Here is a 20,388-nt window from a genome sequence, read left to right as displayed (position 1 = left end):
ATTCACATAATTTCTTTCAACAAGTATTTGTTAAAGATCTACTATGTGTCTGGACCTGTTTTAGGTACTGGGGAAATAGCTAATAGTAGACAAATTAAAAGACAAATGACATCAAGTAAATGTCATTTGGTAATCAGGTAAATTGTCTTTGTCATGGAACACAACAAAAATGAAATATGTCATTCTTGCACAATAATTGAGTACTGCTGGAATCACAGCACATTAAAAAGACAGAAAGACAATGAAATATCACCTCACACCTGTCAGAATGACTAAAATCAACAGCACAAAAAAAACAGGTGTTGGCAAGGATGTGGAGAAAGGGGAACCCTCTTGCACTCCTGGTGGGAATGCAGACTGGTGCAGCCACTCTGGAAAACACTATAGAGGTTCCTCAAAGAGTTAAAAATGGAGCTACCCTATGACCCAGCAATTCCACTACTAGGTATTTACCCAAAGAATAAAAAATACTAATTCAAGGGGATACATGCACCCCAATGTTTATAGCAGTATTATCCACAAAAACCAAATTATGGAAACAGACTAAGTGACCATTGAGTGATGAATGGACAAAGAAGATGTAGTATATATATGCAATGGAATATTACTCAGCCATAATAAAGAAGGAAATCTTGCTATTTGCAATGACATGGATAGACCTGGAGAATATTATGCTAAGTGAAATAAGTTAGTCAGAGTAAGATAAATACCATATGATTTCACTCATATGTGGAATTTAAGAAATAAAACAAATGAGTAAAGCGGGGGGACAAAGCACGTGAGAGGCAAACCATGAAATAGACTCTTAACTATAGAGAACAAACAGAAGGTTACCAAAGGGGCGGGGGGGGGGGGGGGGGGGGGCAGTGAAATAGGTGATGGAAATTAAAGTGTGATGAGCACCGGGTGTTGTATGGAAGTGTTGAATCACTATATTGTAGATCTGAAACTAATATTACACTATATGTTAGCTAACTGGAATTTGAATGAAAACTTTAAAAAGAAAAAAAAAAACAGGTCAGAAGCAAAAAAATAACAGAAAGGACCTATCAACATTTTTAGAGAGGTTAAGAGATATACTATAGATGTGTCAAATAGGATGGTAAGAATGCATTATTTTTAAAAAGTCAGTGAGTAGTTAAATTTTTTCAACTTTGTTTTAAACTGGTAGGTGTAGAAGAGACAAGCTGGAAATACTCATTTAACTTAATTATAATTGTTTTTTTTAAATTTTTAAAAATGTTTATTTATTTTTGAGAGAGAGAGAGAGAGAGAGAGGCAGGGTGCGAGTGGTGGAGGGGGCAGAGAGAGAGGGAGACACAGAATCCAAAGCAGGCTCCAGGCTCCGAGCTGTAAGCACAGAGCCCAACGCGGGACTGGGAGTCATGAACTGTGAGACCATGACCTGAGCCGAAGTTGGACGCTTAACCAGTTGAGCCACCCAGGTGCCCCAGTTATAATTGTTTTTGACAAGTAGAGCAGAAATCTCAAATGAGGTTGCTTGTCACTTGTTACAGCTTATTAGTACACCTGTTATTAAAGAAACTATAGAGAGTGAATCAGCTGAATAAAATCTTGGCTAGTGGAGGTATGCAAAACGTAGCATTAGCAAGCTGCATAGGAGGCATAGAGTTTAAAATGTTGCGAGACACTGACCTGGATCATAGATAGTAAAATAGGCAGGGTCACCTTTCCAATTTTTGAATTCAATCAAAGAATGTATTTTGTATTAAAAAAGAATACTTTCTTAAAACGTTCCCCTAAAAAAGCTTTGGTGGCATAAGAACAGCTGAATGGGTTGGCCAAACAACTGTATGTAACTTTTTTTGTAGTTCTTTCTTTCAGCTATTAAAAATTAGAGGGGTACCTAGGTGGCTCAGTCAGTGGTTGTATTGGTTTCTGCTCAGGTCATGATCTCACAGTTTTTGGGATTGAGCCCGACAGAGAACCCTGCATCAGGCTCCCCACTGACAGCACAAAGCCCAGTTGGGATTCTCGCCCTCCCTCTCTATCTGTCCCTCCCTTTCCTTCTCCTCTCCCTCTCCCTCTCTCTCAAAATAAGTAAATAAACTTTAATAAAAAAGAATTAGAAACTGTTTTCTGATTACAGTATCTTGCTATATAATTCAGTTTTATTGCAGAAAGGTGATGTTAGAAAGGGTTAATACAATATAAGTCCCTTTGAAATGTTTTTTGTATAATTACTTATCCACATAATGTATGTAGTCTTTCAGTTGATTCTACCTTCTAAATTGTATTTGGTGTTCAGAGAAGTGTTTAAATTTTTTTTCATACAGTTAAAAATTTAATTTCTAGGTATAACATCTTCTGAGTAGAGAATTTTCCAATCTGTTTATGTAGACTCAGTCCTCTTAGTCATTAGATTTTATTAATTATTTACAACATTTTAAATAATGTTAAATTATAATTTTCCTAAATATAAATTAGTTTGCCTTTTAATACCATTAAATCTACCAACAAAGTGTTTAACTTTTAAAAAAATGCAAAAAAGGACTTCATGAAGACTGTGTGAGGTCATTGTCTTCAACTAGTTGTCATTTTTTTCCCCCTAGAAACATTTGTGTTTTACTGGAAAAAGCCTGGGCTTGAGGATCAGATCTTCTGGCTTAGAATCATGGCTCTATTGATTACAAGCTATATTATCTTGGACATATTTTAATCTTATTTAGCTCATTTTCTTAAGTTTGTTGAAACAGATAAAAATGCTAAGTACTAACACTTACGCATAGGAAGTATTTGGACCATCATACATGCTCAAAAAAATGTATATAGAATCTGTGTCTACATTTCTTTAGTTTTTCAAATTTCATTATTTATCTCCTTTAATTGGATTTGATTTTCTACTGCTTACATAGCAGTGGAGATGATTTTCAATTTCAGACAGTTAACAGTAGTAACTAAACTGGCAGCAACTCAGATATGGCTCAAATACTGCTGAAGTCTAGAGCAATTCCATCTGGTTTATCCATTGCTGTGGCTACCTATCTCCAACTATTCTGGGAGCTAACAATTTAGATAGAGTTGGTTATGAGTTCATTTCAACTTTATTGAGCACAAAATAAGTGGTAGGCACCGGTAGTTAATTTGTGCTTTGTCATGGAGATGAATATTACACAGAGCCTGGCCTTCAATGGCAGTCAGGTAGAAGTACCCCTTGTGGCCTATCATTTGCTCTTCCTCCCCACCACTTTTCTCTATAGAATTATGGATGGCGCTAAGATTCTTATCTAATTCACAGCAGGGGTTTTAAACCTGGGTGGGGAGCCAACAGAATCCATCAGACAGGATGTACTTAAGATCTGTGCGTTTGCAGAGCCTGCCTCCTCTGCAATTCCTCTGGGACTACTGGAGTTATAACACCTTTTACAAGCAAAGTTCTTTTTAAATATCACTCTTAAATGCAACAGTTGCAATCATCTTCTTGTTGCCTTTTCAGATTTTTATCTCTTCAAAAGGTGGCGTCTGGAACTACTGAGGTTATTTTTCAGCACTACCACATTGACTGTGGCATTCTATTCCCTATAAGGCTCAGATATTAATACATGTTTTTTTCTTCTTCTCTGGATCACATGGCCAACTTTTGCCTTCAAGTTAAAAAAATTAAAAATCCTTATTTATTCACATGACAATGGTAAAACCATAAATTTTAAAGTTGCATTAGAAAATGATTTTTATAAACTTGTTTTAAAATTCCATTTGTAACCTGCAAGTATTATATGAAGTGATCCTAACTCTTTTAAAATCTTGAATCATGCTTTTCTATGCATTTGTAAGAGAATGTCCCAGTATGAAAATAGGACATCCTATTTGTGACTAAACTGATCTTTGTTTATAGGCTGAACAAACATACATTGACTTTTAATGTAATTGTGAAAAGAAAAAGGCCTTGAAAATGTTTAGAAATATTTTGTTCATGTTTACTTTAGCATGTTAAAAATCATCTGTGATGGGATATCCTTAACCACTTCTGGACTGAGGTTTTAATTGTCTTTCTTTCTTTCTTTCTTTCTTTCTTTCTTTCTTTCTTTCTTTCTTTCTTTCTTTCGTATTCCTTAATATTTATGCCCTGAATATTATGGATTTTACATGGGAAACATTAGATAACATTCAAAAAACTCTCTAAATGTAATGTGTTGGTTTTTAAAAAAATTTTTTTAAACATTTATTTATTATTGAAAGACAGAGAAAGAGCGTGAGCAGGGGAAGGGCAGAGAGAGAGGGAGACACAGAATCCAAAGCAGGCTCCGAGCTGTCAGCACAGAACCCGACACGGGGCTCAAACTCACAAACTGTGAGATCATGACCTGAGCCGAAGTCAGATGCTTAACTGACTGAGCCCTGTAATGTATTTTTATAATAAGATGATGATAGCACCTATTGAACCCAGAAATCAATGTTGAAGTCAAAATAGTGAACAAAAAGAACTTGCTACTTATCCAACTGTATTCAGCTATTAAAGCACAATCAGACACAGCAAATTCAAAATCAATATGAAATTTCCATTTCCCCTTTACGAACTCATAATTCAAGTTTGTAATGGTGGAATCTGTATTACTGGCCTGCTCTCTGATCAGATACTCAGTACAGTGATTTGGGAATCTGTGAACTATTTGTGATTCTGTAAAAACTCAAATACGCAATCTCCTTTAGTTATTGTTCAGTTTTGTTTTAATTTAAAGTTTTTAGCATACTTCTGATTTCAAAGTCTTAGCACTAACAACAGCTAGGTCCACTGGGATGTCCTGATGCCTATGGACAAAACAGGAGGAAAAAAAAATGGCATGGACTGGGCTATCTAGATTGCTAATCAAGTAATTAGGGGCACACCTAACTAGGTGGGGGATTTGAGAAGGAGTCTAAAAGGCCACTAAGAGCCAGAGAACTAGCCAAATCAATCTGTTGGGGAAAACTAAAATTCCAATATTTGAGAGTTTAGGGACACTTACTAGGTCTGATTGCATTCGTTCAAACATAGGAATACAGGTGGGGAGTCCTCAGCACCAGGAGTTTAGAATTTGGAGAAATAAGATTAGGTGGAGAAAAAGAGAGAGTATGGGAGTGAGAGATTGGGTTGGTAATGAAAAGCAACTACAAACAATGGTAGATATGTGTGTCTTGTGCTGAAAGGTCAACAGAGCTAAGTGCTAGTGGATTGAGCTATCTTAAAGAACAAAAGGTGTCAGGGGCACCGGGGTGGCTCAGTCAGTTGAGCATCCGGTCCGTGGGTTCAGGTCCCATGTCGGGCTCTGTGCTTACAGCTCAGATCCTGGAACCTGTTTCGGATTCTGTGTCTCCCTCTCTCTCTGCCCCTCTTCAGCTCGCTCTCTCTCTCAAAAATAAGTAAACTTTAAAAAAAAACAAAAACAAAAAACAAAACAAAACAAAACAAAAAAAACAAAAGGTGTCATATATCCTTCCGTAGGTAAATTCTTTCATTTTAGTAAGGACCTCAGGATACATTGTATTAAACACACACACACACACACACACACACACACACACACGCACACACACAACCTAAAAAACAAACCTCCGATAGAATTTCAGCTACATTGTCGGGGTGAAGTTGTTTTTAGAAGGTGGATCATTTAGGAGTACTATTCTCCATTCATCATAGGGTTAAGAGGGCAGACTTTGTAGCCAAACTGCCTGATTTTGAATCTTAGACATATAACTTAATAGCTTAGGACGTGGGCAAATTGCTTGACCTTTTTATGCCTCGGTTTCCTTATCTTTAACATGCGGATAACACTATGACCCACTGCATAGGATTGTTGTGAGGAACAAACAAATAAATATATAGAAAGCTCTTCCTAAGCAGTTGCTTAAAAAGCAATTGCTATATAAGTTTAAGCAATTATTATTATTGTACAATCACGCATATTGGGCTAGGGAAAGGATTCCCTTGATTTACACTAGGCAAGTTGTAAATACCGGAAACGGGGAAGGATATGGTGTGTTTGTACAAGCAACTGTTCTAAGCCTTAGTTGTATCAGAGAGGTTCCTCAGTCCTTCGTAGGAAAACTTCCTACACTTCTCCAGGTAACTTCCTCTTGGCTAGCACCTGACCATCTCAGTCGGCAGCCACAGTGCACCCTAAGACAGCAGCACACTTGATGTGTGCAAATATTTGAGTGTATTTCTCAGTCTTTCATCAGTGTTGTAAATTTTGTATCTGGAATGTTTGGGAATGCCATGGTCTACAAAATCTTTGTATTTGGATTTGGAACCAGGAGGCCATATGCTTGTTGAGGAGAGAGGTTTTGGAGAATAAAACATAGCAGGGGATCTTGACTGCCAGGCAGGGTGCTAATTTCCTGAGTAACTCCAAGCATATCACTTAAATCAAGATCTATTTTTACATCTGTAAGTTGTCAAAGTTCAATTTACTCACCTCTTTGGTTTTCTAATTGCCTAGCCTAGCTTTTAAAATTATTTTGTAAATAAAGCCTTACTGAGAATTTGAGCATTTCTCAGTCTTACGTGGCATTAAAATTCTAGGTCCCTTAGAGCATTACTCCTGACTTTTAGAAATTCCCCACGATGTATTCTAACTCTGATGTAAGGGAAGATACCTCTTTCTTCACCTCCAGACTTCCTTGGATTAGGAATCAGAAGGCCTGAATTCATATCCAATCAAATGATCTCTGGTCAAGTTTCTTTACTTTTTGAAAGCTTGGGGTTTTGTCTGTGAGATGAAAGTAACAATGCGACATTTGGGATGAGGATTAAATAAGGTAACACATAAAATTTCTTAAGACAATACTTTGCTAAATAAGGCCTTTTTTTCTTAATCTTTCCTTTCCTGCCTCCTAATTCTGATGGAACTTCTTGAGAAAGAGCCAATTCTATATTCAGCACTATTGAAAAAATTCTTTTATTGTTTTTTTTCCCTAAAGGACCAAAGAATTCCATGTTTCTGAAAGGCCAAATATTACAATTTTTATGTGCGAATTATGGAGATGTAGCCATTGACCAGTTATCATCCATAGAGAACAGTGATGTAAAGGCAGCCTGTCTTCTGCTGAAGGAGGGATGTTTCAGGATACCTTCATTTCCGGATCCCAAAAGGATGAGCTAATAAAGCACAACGGGCTGAAGGCCCAGCTGTGAGGTTAGGAGCCTAGATGGCAGGATTCCATGGATTGTTCTTGCTCTTTTGGGATCTGCAACATGAATAGACCTCAGTTGATCCAGGAATAGACTTCCTTTTGCAGCTAGAGAGAGAGGAAGCTGAAGGAGAGGTGAGTGTGCCTGGAATAGACAGGGGAGTTTGATCTTAATTTAGGGAGTTCCTGGGTATTCTTGTCTTGTTTGTACACAGTAGATTTTAATAACATTTTAAATGAGAGTTGTTTACATTTTAGGAGGGAAATTCTCATACATTTGGTGGGAAAAAAAACAAAAACAAAAACAAAAACCAAAGACAGTCTGTACCTCACTCAGTCCATGAGCCACATTTCCTGTGTAGTGGTCCCTAAGTGATTCCTAGGAGCACAATCACTGCATTTATTAAACTTTTATTTACTAAGAAATGGACAGTAGCATATGGGAGCAATGACAATAGCTGACTGATGAGAAAACAAAGAAATTCCAGTATTTTGCTGTTTTGAAAAAAGTCATTCAGAATTTAGTCATATTGGTTCAGCTGTTGTAACCAAAGACTGATAAGATAATAGAGGTCTTTGTGGTGGTTTTGTACTGAAATCCTTTATCTTTATGATGCACTGGGGCCCTTTAGAGTGGAAAGCTTTTCAAACTGCTGTTGGATTCAGAACTCAAATTAGCTGCTGGTACACTGGGACAGGGGTTCCTTTCTCAGGCAGTCACCACAAAGTAACTTTTATCAGGGGACCTTCTGATAGATTGTTAGTTTCTTTAGCTTACCCTATTTATTTTTTGTTGACTTTTTGCTGCCCTATTTTGTGACATTTAAAAGAAGGCTATATCAAAAAAGGCCAATGCTAAATGATGGACTGTGCTTGTGAAGTGGGGACATCACAGCCCATCTGATGTGTGAGGAGTCTGCAGCATGAGCACAGCAGTTTAACCAGGTTACCTGTGGGCAGAAAAGATCAAATGCAGCTTTCTTTTATGACCAGCATTGTATTTTGGCTTTCTTCTCAAACAATGTCCATTTGAAAAAAAAAAAATTAGAACTAACCAGGGAATTCACTCTTAAGAGCTTTTCTTTTCAACTTAATTTAAAATCTTTCTGGATTGTTGGCTGAGTTCTTTGGTTGATGCTGCTTTGAAATTACTGCTAAGTGCTTTAATCTTTCTAGGATTGATGTGGAGAAGTGTGTCTCCATCAGAACTCCACTCCAGTGTCACTGCCTTCCCTCCCCATCATTCTGAACACACATACTTGTAGTTCACCAGGTTTCTTGTAATTTCATTGTTAAGTCTTATTAAGCTTATTATAGTGATGTGTGATTCAATGACTGAGCACGTTTAGGTGGAAGTCTTGTTTTAATTCCCTGAGACACATTTCTAGATAATGCCATTTGTTGATGTTCGTTTTATTTGGCTTGGTACACATTACGTTTTAACACCATTTCCCTTCATTTCATAAGAGTGAAGAGATAAAAACTATGCAGAGAAACTCACAAAATTTAATTTGGCCAACTCGGTGAGTGAGCTTCTCCCTTCCCTCTTTTAGTCTGTCTCTCTTCCCACTGCTGTGCTGGTTTCTGGGTTTTCTCATTAGAAAAACTGAGTTATCACCACATATGTTATCACTTGCAGGGGACAGCTATAAAGAGAGTAACCTGTGTGAAATGTTTATATTGTAAAAGTCCTAGGTCTGAGAATATTGTAAGAAGGTGAGGCAAATCTCTAGTAAAGTGCTCTGCAAGGTGCCTGCCTTGTCCAGATGTTGAGTCCTCTGTAACTTCCCAATGCCCAGTCTTATTTCTAGCACCATGGACTGTCACTGTGGGTGAAATTAACTAGCAGAGTGCCGTGCACATTCTTTCTGTGAGCTGATGTTAAAAAAAAAGGAAAAGAAAAACTGTAAATTTTAAACCTGATTTTTATTTTTAATTTTAAATTCTATACCACAAAGGGATTTATCCTAATTATCTTTTTATTTTACCTAAGTTCTCATCAATTTTGAGTTTTCTTTGTTGGTTTTTGGGCCTATGGACAGGGAGTTATAGTTGGTAAAGTTAAAAAAAAAAGTAGTCTATGTTAGTTCATTTTTTTCAAGTTCTTCAGATTATGACCAAAAAGGGCTAGAGGGCTGATTTTAAAACTGTTATAGTGAAAGATGGTATTTGAAAACTTTTGATGAGGGAAATTGCTGCCATATTTACATTTTGAAAAGTGTTTCCTTATTTACACACTATTGACTTCCTATTGAGACTCAAAATTTTAAGTACAACTGGTAAAGAATTCAATGGATCAAACTCAGTAAATCTGAAGTCACTGGAATAAAGGCCCCTAAGAAAAAAAATGTGTCAATTTTAAAGGTCTTTCCTAACTGAAGACCATTTTGTGATAGAGCCAAAGGTTAATAAAATCAGTAGTGAATGTAGCAATTTTACAGATAAGCTATTCACAACAAGTGTAGTTACTTGAATAAAAAGCTAATTCAGTTCTAAAATGCCACATGCAGTAGCAGTGAATAGCTGCTTTTAGGTGCTTTCTGGAGGAGGATAAAATACAGAATCACGGCACTCTTCTCTTCCAGCGTCCCTGGCTGCCTGTAAATTGCTGTGAATGGGGCTGTGGGCTGACAGGCTCTATTAAGACAAACTGCCTTTCTCATCGGAGAGATAAAATAAATCAGGTGTTTAGTCAAATTAAAATACTTCAGCTGGAGCAGGCCCTGGGGAGCACTGATCCACCTGACTAATCTGAGAGAAACTCAAGACAGATGTGGTTTGGGGATAAAGACGACCCCATGGGAAAAAAAAAAAAAAAACCTGCTGCACTGTCTTTGGAGTTGGAGAATAGATACAGTTTATAGCGGAGAGTGTCAGGCACACAGTGTGTGTGATATTGGATAAAAGCAGGCACATTGACTTGTAGAGAAGCTGTGTGCAGAAGGTTTTTTGCTGGTTCCCTCTTTGCGGTTTATGAAACTACCTCTGTTTTTGTGTGGGCGAGACTATTTTCCAGCAGTGCTTTTTGGAGATTTTAAGATAGCCTGAAGGATGTGAAACAGATGATAGGCAGCTACTGATGACCTCTGCTGGCCTGGGCAGATTCTCTGGATCTGACTTTCCTTTTTTCCAAGTTGATTTTATCACAACTGAAAACATAATTCAAGACAAGACTTTTTACAGAGAGTTAAACCGCCTTATAAGAGTTTTCTATGTGGCCTTTTGGCTTCAACATAGCCGGACAGTATTTAGGTTGCCTCACTATGCCCCATAAATTGTCTACTTTTTCAACAACCCTGACAGTTATATAGATCTTCCTCTACTTATGATGGAGTTACATCCGGATGAACCCATTTTAAGTTGAAAATATGCATTTAATAGTTCAAAATGCATCTAATCCACCTACCATAGCCTAGCCTACCTTCAGTGTGCTCAGAACACCTTCATTAGCTCACAGTTGGGCAAAATCATCTAACATCAAGTCTGTTTTATAAGAAAGTGTTGAGTATCTATACAATTGATTGAATATCAGACGGAAAGTGAAAACCAGAATGTATGGGTGCAGTATGGTTGAACTGAATCAGTGCTTTGCTCTCCTGATTGTGTGGCTCAGTGGGAGCTGCGGGTCTCTGCTACTGCCCAGCACCTACAGAGAGGATCATTCCCTGTGTTACTGGATGCATATTACTGTTGCACAGTCATGAAGTAAGAAAACTTGAACCATTGTAAGTCTGTAGTTTTTTTTTCCATAGCAAAATTATACATTCAACTAAACTAGTATTTTTTTAAGCTTATGTATTTCTTTTGAGAGAGAGAGCAGGAGTTGGGGAGGGGCAGAGAGAGAGAGAGAGGGAGAGAGAATCCAAAGCAGGCTCCACACCGTTGCACAGAGCCTCATGTGGGGCTTGAACACACCAACCATGAGATCATGACCTGAGCTGAAGTCAGACGCTTAACAAACTGAGCCACGCAGGTGCCCCTAAACTAGTATTTTTTGAGATGAAATAACTTGTGTTCACAGGTTGGTTTATTAATGTGATTCAGATTCGATGTTATTTTTAGTACAGCAGTATAAACATTTGCTGTTAATTAAAACAGAAAAATCTAACACTACAGGTTTTAACTACTTAGGTGTAAATCACTATATGTGAACAAATACAATGGGTATAGAACAGAAAAATGGTCATGCATCACATTTAGAGAGTGTCAGCTATTGTACGGTGTAAATTGATTTCTCCTTAATTATATATATGTATATATGTAAATTTATATATACATATATGTATGTGTATATATAAATTCCCTGTTGAGGGAGAATTTTAGATTTGTTTTGCTACTATATTTCATTCCAACTGCATTCATTACGGCACTCACATCTATTCAAAATATATATGTGCTCCTCAAATTTAAGGAAAAGATAGCAATAGTCTTATATGAATGCCTAAATTTTCTAAAAATATTGCTCTCTGGCATGCTTTTTAAAAAATTATTTAGATGTCACTGAATTTTTACAATTAAACAACTTGAATATCATACTGATTTGTAAAAAGATCAGTTAAATTGTGTTATTCTGTAAATGCATATATACATGTCTAGTAGCATTGGAAGCACGAATGCATTTATAGACCTTTGGCTTCACCTTGAACAGAAGAAGCTAAGAAGTCATGTATATGTTATCCTCAGCTTCTCTGTTTCCTATGTAGAGGAGGAAGGGGACTGTATTGAAGATTGTTAAAACAACATTATTTAACCTAGGAGAAGAGAAAACCTTCTAGTTTTTCCTTGGGAGTGTAAATACCAGATCCAACTCTTGTGTTGGCCCTTGCCCCAAATTTCCTATGAATGCTTCTCTTTTTTAAGAATTGTGATGCAGTAACTTTCCCAGTTTCCAGTAAGTCTTCTCTTAACTCACCTCATATAGAAAGGTATAGTAAGAAAATTACAGGTAGATCAGAATATTTCCAAAAACATATGCAATAAAATGTCCATATATCCCAAATATCTACTCTTATAATCTTCCAGACTATTTTCCACACCATAGGTAGAATGACCACATCATTCATCCCTTATTTAAAATACTGTAGTTATTTTTGAAACATTCTTAGAATAAGTATGAAGTTTATCAAGCATGGTCTATTAGTTCACTGAATGGTGTGAACTTTTACTACCTCTGTACCTCATCTGGTACTCTACTCCCCCCCTTTTTTTTTCCTTGCTCAAGTTTTACTACCTTCTTTCAACTTGTGGAACACACTGGAACTCCCCTCCACTGCCCCCTCCCCCCCCCCCCCCACCCCGGGGCTTTTGCCTGTGTTGTTTCTCCTGAAAAGCTCCTTGATCACCCTCCAACTCTTTGACTACTTAACTCTATTCATCTTCCTGATAATTTGTTACTTTTTCAGACTATCTTTCTTACACTTGGGCCTCCCAAACTTGGTTAAACTTCCCCCAAATATCTGTCATTTTGTAATTCTTATTTAGTTTTTGTTTACATTTATATGTGTAATTGCTTGATTAAGGTTCCCTACTCTCATGCACTTTGGACTCCAAAGTGCACAAGAGTAGAGAAGTCTATCTGCTTTTTCTTGCCATAGTATCAGTATTCTGGTATATAGTTGCCATTCAGGAAGTATTTTGTTTTAATTAGAAATGACTAAAATAAGTAAATAAATACATTTCATACTTTTTTTGTCTTCTCATTCGTATATATATATATATATATATATATACATATACACACACACACACATCATGAATTAACTGAGCTTGTTGTACTTTTGAAGAAATTTTATGATTCCCACTGGGAACCTGCTTTTGTATTCATGAAGTTCTTTTTTTTACCAAGCTGAAATTCCTATTGCTGAAATAAAAACTCATTTAAAAAAAATCAATTCCAGTAGCTAGAAAGAACAGCTGGATACAGTATTTGTTCCTTTATCAGTTGAATACATTTTCTAACATCATCTCATGATTATTTTTCTTTTAATTTTGATTTTAGGCCATCTTTCAACTCAGTGAATCTTTAAGCATATGGGATACTGACAGTTTGTTTTTTTCTTTATTTTTTAAGGACTTGAATTGATATTACAAACCCCAAGATAGTCCTAAGTGGCATAGCTTCTCTGCTGACATCAGTCTTACCTTCTGGGAATCATACACTAGCAAGTACTAGCCAGCATCCTCTGAAGGCTCTGTTTGTCCCTGCAGCCACTAAGAAAATAGGACCACTGCTAACTGAAATATTTTTAGTTTCTCAGATTGTCCTCGTGCTTTCTTAGCAGGACTGAGGGGAGTTTCATAAGGAGATTGGAAGTCTACTCTTCCACACACACAAAAATCGGCAATCTTTGTCCCCTTTGACAGCTGGTGGCATCTTTCTGAAAAGCTTTCAAATCATAGATCATTTCTTCATAATGAAACCTGTGTGGCTCAGATACAGTGGGTTGAAATTCTTATCTTATGCTGTGGTAAATGCTCTAATTTAGATTCACAAAAGGATTCTGTACCCTTTACTTAGGAGAGCTGTGCAATTTGCCCATAAAAAGACTGTTCAGCACCATTAGTGCATACCATAAGTGTTCAGCGACATCATATTCATTAAACAGCACATCCTTATGCATAACCTTTTCAACCTCGAATGTGTTTTTTCCCTTTGAAGAATGACAAATGACAAAAGGGTGAGAGAGGCCTCCAAGCAACATTGTTGCCTTTAAGGATGAACTTGAGAACTTTAGCTTGATCCCTTCACAGGGGGAAAAACATAAGATTCAATCCTATCCTTACCTGAGGCAAGGCAGTTTTTTTTTTTTCCCTCCCTCTCTGTAGAACTCGTTCCAAGGCCAAGAGAACAACTCCTGACATCCAAGCTTCAGAGACAGGTCTTTGCACAATAGAAAAGTTTTATGAGATCAGTGATTGGAAAATTCCTTCTGTAACACTTATTAAGCACTTACTATGTCTTAGATCCTGTGTTGGTCACTGAGATAGAGATAACTAGCTAATATTATAGAATATTAATACAACCCATGGTTTCTAATCTTTGGTACTAAATATCATAGGTTTCCTATCTTGATCAGATAGATTTGGTGGGGATAAGTAGGGGTGGGGGGGGGGTGAGAGAGAGGGAATATGGTAAAAAGGCGAGAATGGGGATAGTTCTACTTTTTGTTTTGTTTTGTTTTGTTTTAAAGAGCCAGAGGGAAGAGCGAGAATTTTATTAGCAATGATACTTTTAATTGGCAGGGTCGGTGACTAACTCTGGTGTTCATTCCACTGATACTCTGTAGTGTTCCTATACTCACAGTAACCTCCAGTTACTGTCCCAGATGGTTAAGTGTCTTAGGGTAGTCCCTTTCGAAATCCGCCCTCCACTTTTCCCCAATTCATTCAGACTTTTCTCAAACTTGTGAGATATCTTCTCACTTCCATTTTAGGTACACCTGAGAGCCTGGCAGAGAAAGAACGGCAACTCTCTACTATGATTACCCAGCTGATCAGTTTACGGGAGCAGCTCTTGGCAGCGCATGATGAACAGAAAAAACTGGCAGCCTCACAAATTGAGAAACAACGGCAGCAAATGGACCTTGCTCGCCAACAGCAAGAACAGGTGAGCCCTGCAAAAGGAGCTGATGAACTGGAGAGGTGGAATGCGCCAAGCTCAGCGAGTAATCACATTGATTGGTTTATTTGTCATAAGCATTCCTAAAACTAAAAAATAAAATAAAAAAAGAAGGAGAAGAAGAAAAGAAGAAGGAAAGAGAAAGATGGAAAAACAAAGGAAGAAGACTTCTGGAAATCCAGGGTCTTTAAGAATACTGAGGGGATATGTGGAGAACAAAGAAAGGCATCATAGCAACTGGGCATAACTGAAAGTGATAACGTTATTCCAGAACATTTGGATTTGATTAATTATTTAGGGACTCATTCACACAGACATCGCATGCAATCCTAGTGTAGCTTACCCATGAGTAAGTTGCTTCTCTCTGGGCCTACTCTTCTCATCCGGAAAAGAAGGGTCCTGGTCTAGAGAAACTTTGAAGATCTTTAAGCTTACTGGTCCCATGATTTTCTCTGACTTTAAAGCTAAGGTGACCATAGGCCTCAGTTTTCCCAGAATAACCATGGCTAATGCCTGTTTCCCAGAGTAATTATTAATAACCCCTATTCCACTTGCAAAAGTTGGCCGGGTTTGAATGATAAATTATATGGTCACTCTATTTATAGCATAGGTAAATCATTGAAAACAAATTAGCACATGGCTCCTCTAAGAATTTGATTTCATTGATTTAGAAGTGAGAAAGAAGAAAAAATAGCAAAGTTTAAGTGTATATCTTTTAAAAAATAAATCACTTTCCCAAACCTTTTTCCTGTCTCATAAGAGTACATTAATCTAATAACAATGATCCTATAGAGTAGTCCCTGATGCTTTAGATCAGATGGACCCAAATTAATGTGCAGTTTTTAGAAATCTGACATTATTACTGGAATTATCTTTTCAGTTAAATGTATTTTATAGGGGTATATAGAGCAATATATGCTCTGTTGATTTTAATGAGTTGTGACGTCTGGTATTTTATATGCTTGAATATTTGCCCACATGTAGGAATATGGACTCAGCCCCTAATGGAAAATAACATAAAGGAACACTGTAAAAAATCAGAAGTTAGAATGTCATTTAGCCATCCAGAGATGACACAGTAATTAACTATTGACACTTGTGAATAAGCTAGCACAAATTAATCTTGACACATTTGCAGACGAGTGATATCTTACAGTGAACACTTTGTAATTATATTTCAAAATGAAAATTAAATGACACTTAAAACTAGGTTGTCATGCTCAATGAAGCGAGCATGTAGCTCAACCGATTGGCAAATAAAATTCAGAATTTGAGCCACATGGTGCTTATGTACCATACTTCACTGTGTCAAACCCATACGTCTAGAGTGGGTGATAGTAATTGCACTGTGGTGTTTTGGATGCATTTCTATGCAGCACTTTATCATTTAGGAGGGACCATCAATATTAGATGCCTAGTAGTGTTTCACTGGCTTGCTAAGAGGAAATAAATATTCAGAGGGTCCCACATCTATACCTAGAGTTGCCGAGTGAGTTGCCCATTTCTGATTTGAATAGTGACAAGCAGACTGAGCCTTTCCAATCTGATTACATAGTGTTTCTGTTTTGCTTATAAAGCTTTGGAGGGGAGTAGTCCCACTTCTCAAACTCTAGCCTATGATAGGGGCAGCTTTATCATGAGTTCCAGTATGAGCCAGTCATCACCAGAAACCACAAAACAACATTTTGGAGTAGACTGCTATTTTTTGTTATCTCGGGCTCAATGAAATGTGATTTGGGTGTTTCCCTCTATTCTAGGCTAAAGAATCAAAAAGACTCAAGAAATATACAGTTGAAGGCTGATCCACCTTCATTGCTACTTCTAAGATTGCCCATTCTAGAATATTGGCTTTTGGAAATAGAAGAAATAGGAACAAAAAAGCTGTAACTCTTACCTATAGGGCACTACAAAACCAAGGCCTTCTAAGTAATCTGGGGCCACTTCTCCGTCTAGCTTCTTACGCTGGCAGTGTGTTCTCATAAGGGGTATCCCCCGGACTTCAGCTTTTGAGGCAATAAACAGCCTGATGCCTTCCTCATGTTTTATAGTAAGCACCATTATGCTAAAGGAGGTGTTTGCTCTTCTGAGGGGCAGATTCGGATCCTCCACAGAGCCTGCTTTAGGTGGTTAATATTTCTTCATATAGACCAGATTACGTGTTAACATGTTGAATTTGATTTTGGATGAAGGTAAAACTCATATGTGGATCGTGACCTTTAAAATGAACACATTGCCCTCAAAAGGATAAATGGATGAATATTGAATTTTGTTTCTAAAAAATGCTTTGTATGTGTGACATCAACAAGAAAAAAAGATTTGAGTTTTTGCTGTTTTCTTTTGCACTCCCTTGACAATATTTGTAAGTTTTATCAGTTCTGAAAATCTTCCCTTCAGAAAAGATTTCACCAAATAGACCATGTTTGTAAGTAATAGAAAGTTATTTCCTGTCTTTGCTTACAGATTTTACTTTTTACATCCAAATTAAGCTCTTGAGAAAATGTAGCCAGAGTTTTCCCGTCTTTTTTGTCCAAAGATCAGATTTCAAAATTCCCATTCTTTCCCGACGACCATTGCAGATATGGATGAACTGCTCACAAATGTCGTACAAGGGGTCCTGTTCATCTACAGAGAGAGATTTAGGGGGTAAGCAGAGAGGCGGCACCTGTTTGAAATTTTTCATTTTCTCCAACTTACTAAGTCTGCCTCTCTCATTTTATAGGAACTGTTTCACATAGGAGTACAGTAAAGCATTCTTGCAATTCCAAGAGAGATACCTGGGGTAATGGCAAAGGTGCAAGCATTTCATTTGAACTTAATGAAACTTTATTTCTGATAGATTGCAAGACAACAGCAGCAACTTCTGCAGCAGCAGCACAAAATTAATCTCCTGCAGCAACAGATCCAGGTCAGTGTATTTTATTACTCTCGGCTGATTATACTTAGATACTTTCCTCCTTGAAAACGGAATTGAAAATGCTGCAAATGTGCCCCTTTCCTGTTTACAGCACCAACAGGGCTGTTGCTCAAGGAGGTTGTATAAAATTGTATGAGTGGATGTAGGAAACATCGACCGTGTGGTGGTCTAAGCATTCTTTTCTGATGTGACACGTAAACAGAATAAACCTTATCTCTTTTTCCTTCTGCCATTTGCCTAGCACAACCCAGTGGAAACCTAAATGGTTTCAAAGGTAGCACACACATGCTATTTTTATTGCCACAAACCACTTTCTGCTTTGTATTTTACCGTCTTAATAGTATCACAGGGAGAAGCTTATACTTATTTGCTTGTTAGGACTGTCTGAGTAGGTCAGTTATGAGAAGAGTCTTATGACCTGGGCAAAGATTGATAATGATTAATTTGTTCTTTAAGAAATAGTAACTGCATTTCTGCTAGGTGCTGTGGGGAGTGTGAACATCAATGAATAATTATGTGTCTTCAAGGAACTTACAATCTAGAAAGGAAGAAAAACGTGTTCCCAAATAATTGTATCACAATTTAAAAATTCCCCTTTTTTGTTGTGGCACTGTGACACAAATGCATAGATAATGATTACAATGGTCTGGGAAGGGATTCTGATTTCTGGCATTCCTTTAGAAACTTGATGGTTAATTTAACTAATAGCTCTCTGAGATCGGTAAGGGAACTGACCTCCACTTTTGAATAGGAACATAGGTATGTGACTTCTAGAAAGCCATAAAATAAGGAACTGTTTGGTGATTAATCCTCAGGAATACTCATCCCAAATTTATGTGTGCCCACCACAGCCTCTGTGGTTTCTCTTGGTTGCTGTGTATATTTTCTTTTTTCTTCCTTCCTTTTTTCTTTTTCTTTCTTTCTTTTCCTTCTCTTTCTTTCCTTCTCTTTCTTTCTTTCTTTCTTTCTCTCTCTTTCTTTCTCTTTCTTTCTTTCTTTCCCTTCCTTTCTCTTTTCTTTTCTTTTTTCTTTTCTTTTCTTTATTTTGAGAGACAGAGAACAGAGGAGGGGCAGAGAGAGAATCCCAGGCAGGCTCTGTGCTGTCAGTGCAGAGCCCGATGTAGGGCTCAAACTCATGAACCATGAGATCATGTCCTGTGCTGAAACCAAGAGTCAGATGCTTAACCAACTGAGCCAGCTGTGGATATTTTCTAACCTCTGGGATCTGTTATTCAGCCTAGTTGGGACAGTATATTGTGAATTATATTATTCCTTTGCTTGAGTGTAATATTATACCTTCCTGTATTTATTTTTTTTAAAGTTTTATTTATTTTTGAGAGAGAGAGAGAGAGAGAGAGAGAGAGAGAGAGGAAGAGAGAGGGAGAGAGAGAACAAGGAGGGGAGGGGCAGAGAGAGTGAGACACAAAATCTGAAGCAGCCTCCGGGCTCTGAGCTGTCAGCCCAGAGCCCGATGTGGGGCTCAAGCTCACAAACCATGAGATCATGACCTGAGCTGAAGTCAGACACTTAATCAACTGCAACACCCAGGTGCCCCATATATCTTACTGTATTGAAAAAAATATTAATTCACATAAAGTCATAGTTTACTCTTCTACTCTTCTACTCTTTCATTGGTGAAAGCCAGTGGTGTTAACTTAGAGCCTTGCTTCATTTCTTAATCATACTTGGTGTTCCATTTAAAGTACCAATTTGGTGCCTGAAGAAGTACTTGTACCTCATTTGGCATTTTGTCCAGCTATCTTCACCTGAGGGTTTTAACCAGTGTTTTTGTTGTTTAATTAGTTCTGATTCTATCTTTCATACACAAGTCTGTGTGTTTCAAAATAGAGTCCAAATACAGGGGAGATGGAATGTCTCTGGCATTTTTGACAGTCAGCTTTTACAATGAAATCTCGGAATAATTTCTCCTCCTGATATCTTATCTCTTTTATAACTCATGCTGAGATCCTTAATTAAATAACTGTCCAGGTGTTCCCTGATTCTGCCCTTATTAGAATTTTCAGTGTAGCTCCTACTGCTAAGGTCAAGATTTTTAGCCTGTGGTTTCCTACATTTTTCTCTGGATTCTTCTCTAAGAACTCAGTAGGTGTTAAATAACCTGATCATTTAGTTCTCTCTGTTTCTCCTATTTGTAAAGCAGGAATGGAAGAAGTTTCCTGAGATGTTCCCTTATCAGTCATTTATTGTTAATGTTTTTCTACATCTTCATTACTTACTTCTTTATTTACTTTGAATGTATTTCACTTTTCAGTCCACTGGTGTTTCTAACAAGTGGCTGTCTTAATTGATGTTTGTTTTGTGGTACTGAGGATGTCAGATGAATAGCAACCAAATCAGTTCACAGCATTTTTATGAAATAGCATTTATTGATAACATATGATTTTAGTTGTAACTTTACCACATGAAATTGATGCCTTCTTCAGGAAACTATAGAATATGATGTTAAAATATTATTCATCGGAATGTTTAATTTGAGAAGATAGGAAAATTGTTTTTTCGGGTTTTCTAATAGAAGTTTAATTACTTTTAAAATCGTGGCTATTTCTCGTTGTTTAAATTTTTAAAAATTGAAGCTAATCAGCACTTGATCTCAGCTGTGTAAATTATAAAATCAGAGAGAGATTCAAAGTGTCAGAGCTGCATTCACTTTAGAAATACAGGAATCTTCGTAATAAGAATTTATATTTTAAAAATAACAGGAAGC

At 37.2% G+C, this 20,388-nt stretch overlaps 1 protein-coding gene across 14 annotated transcripts in view; it reads left to right on the top strand.

Moving 5' to 3' along the window:
* SOX6 (SRY-box transcription factor 6) overlaps positions 1-20,388 on the top strand; it is a 377,057-nt gene that overhangs the window by 158,099 nt on the left and 198,570 nt on the right. For all 14 annotated transcript variants that reach the window (XM_042907314.1, XM_042907313.1, XM_042907310.1 and 11 more), the window contains exons 5-6: positions 14,565-14,737; positions 17,586-17,654. In XM_042907314.1, coding sequence (XP_042763248.1) covers positions 14,565-14,737; positions 17,586-17,654 — 242 coding nt within the window. The remainder of the gene's footprint in view (positions 1-14,564; positions 14,738-17,585; positions 17,655-20,388) is intronic.

This window comes from Panthera leo, chromosome D1, assembly GCF_018350215.1.
Source record: "Panthera leo isolate Ple1 chromosome D1, P.leo_Ple1_pat1.1, whole genome shotgun sequence".
Lineage (NCBI taxonomy): Eukaryota > Metazoa > Chordata > Mammalia > Carnivora > Felidae > Panthera > Panthera leo.
The sequence above is the reverse complement of the archived record's forward strand: the minus strand, read 5'-3'. Positions and strand labels throughout refer to the sequence as shown.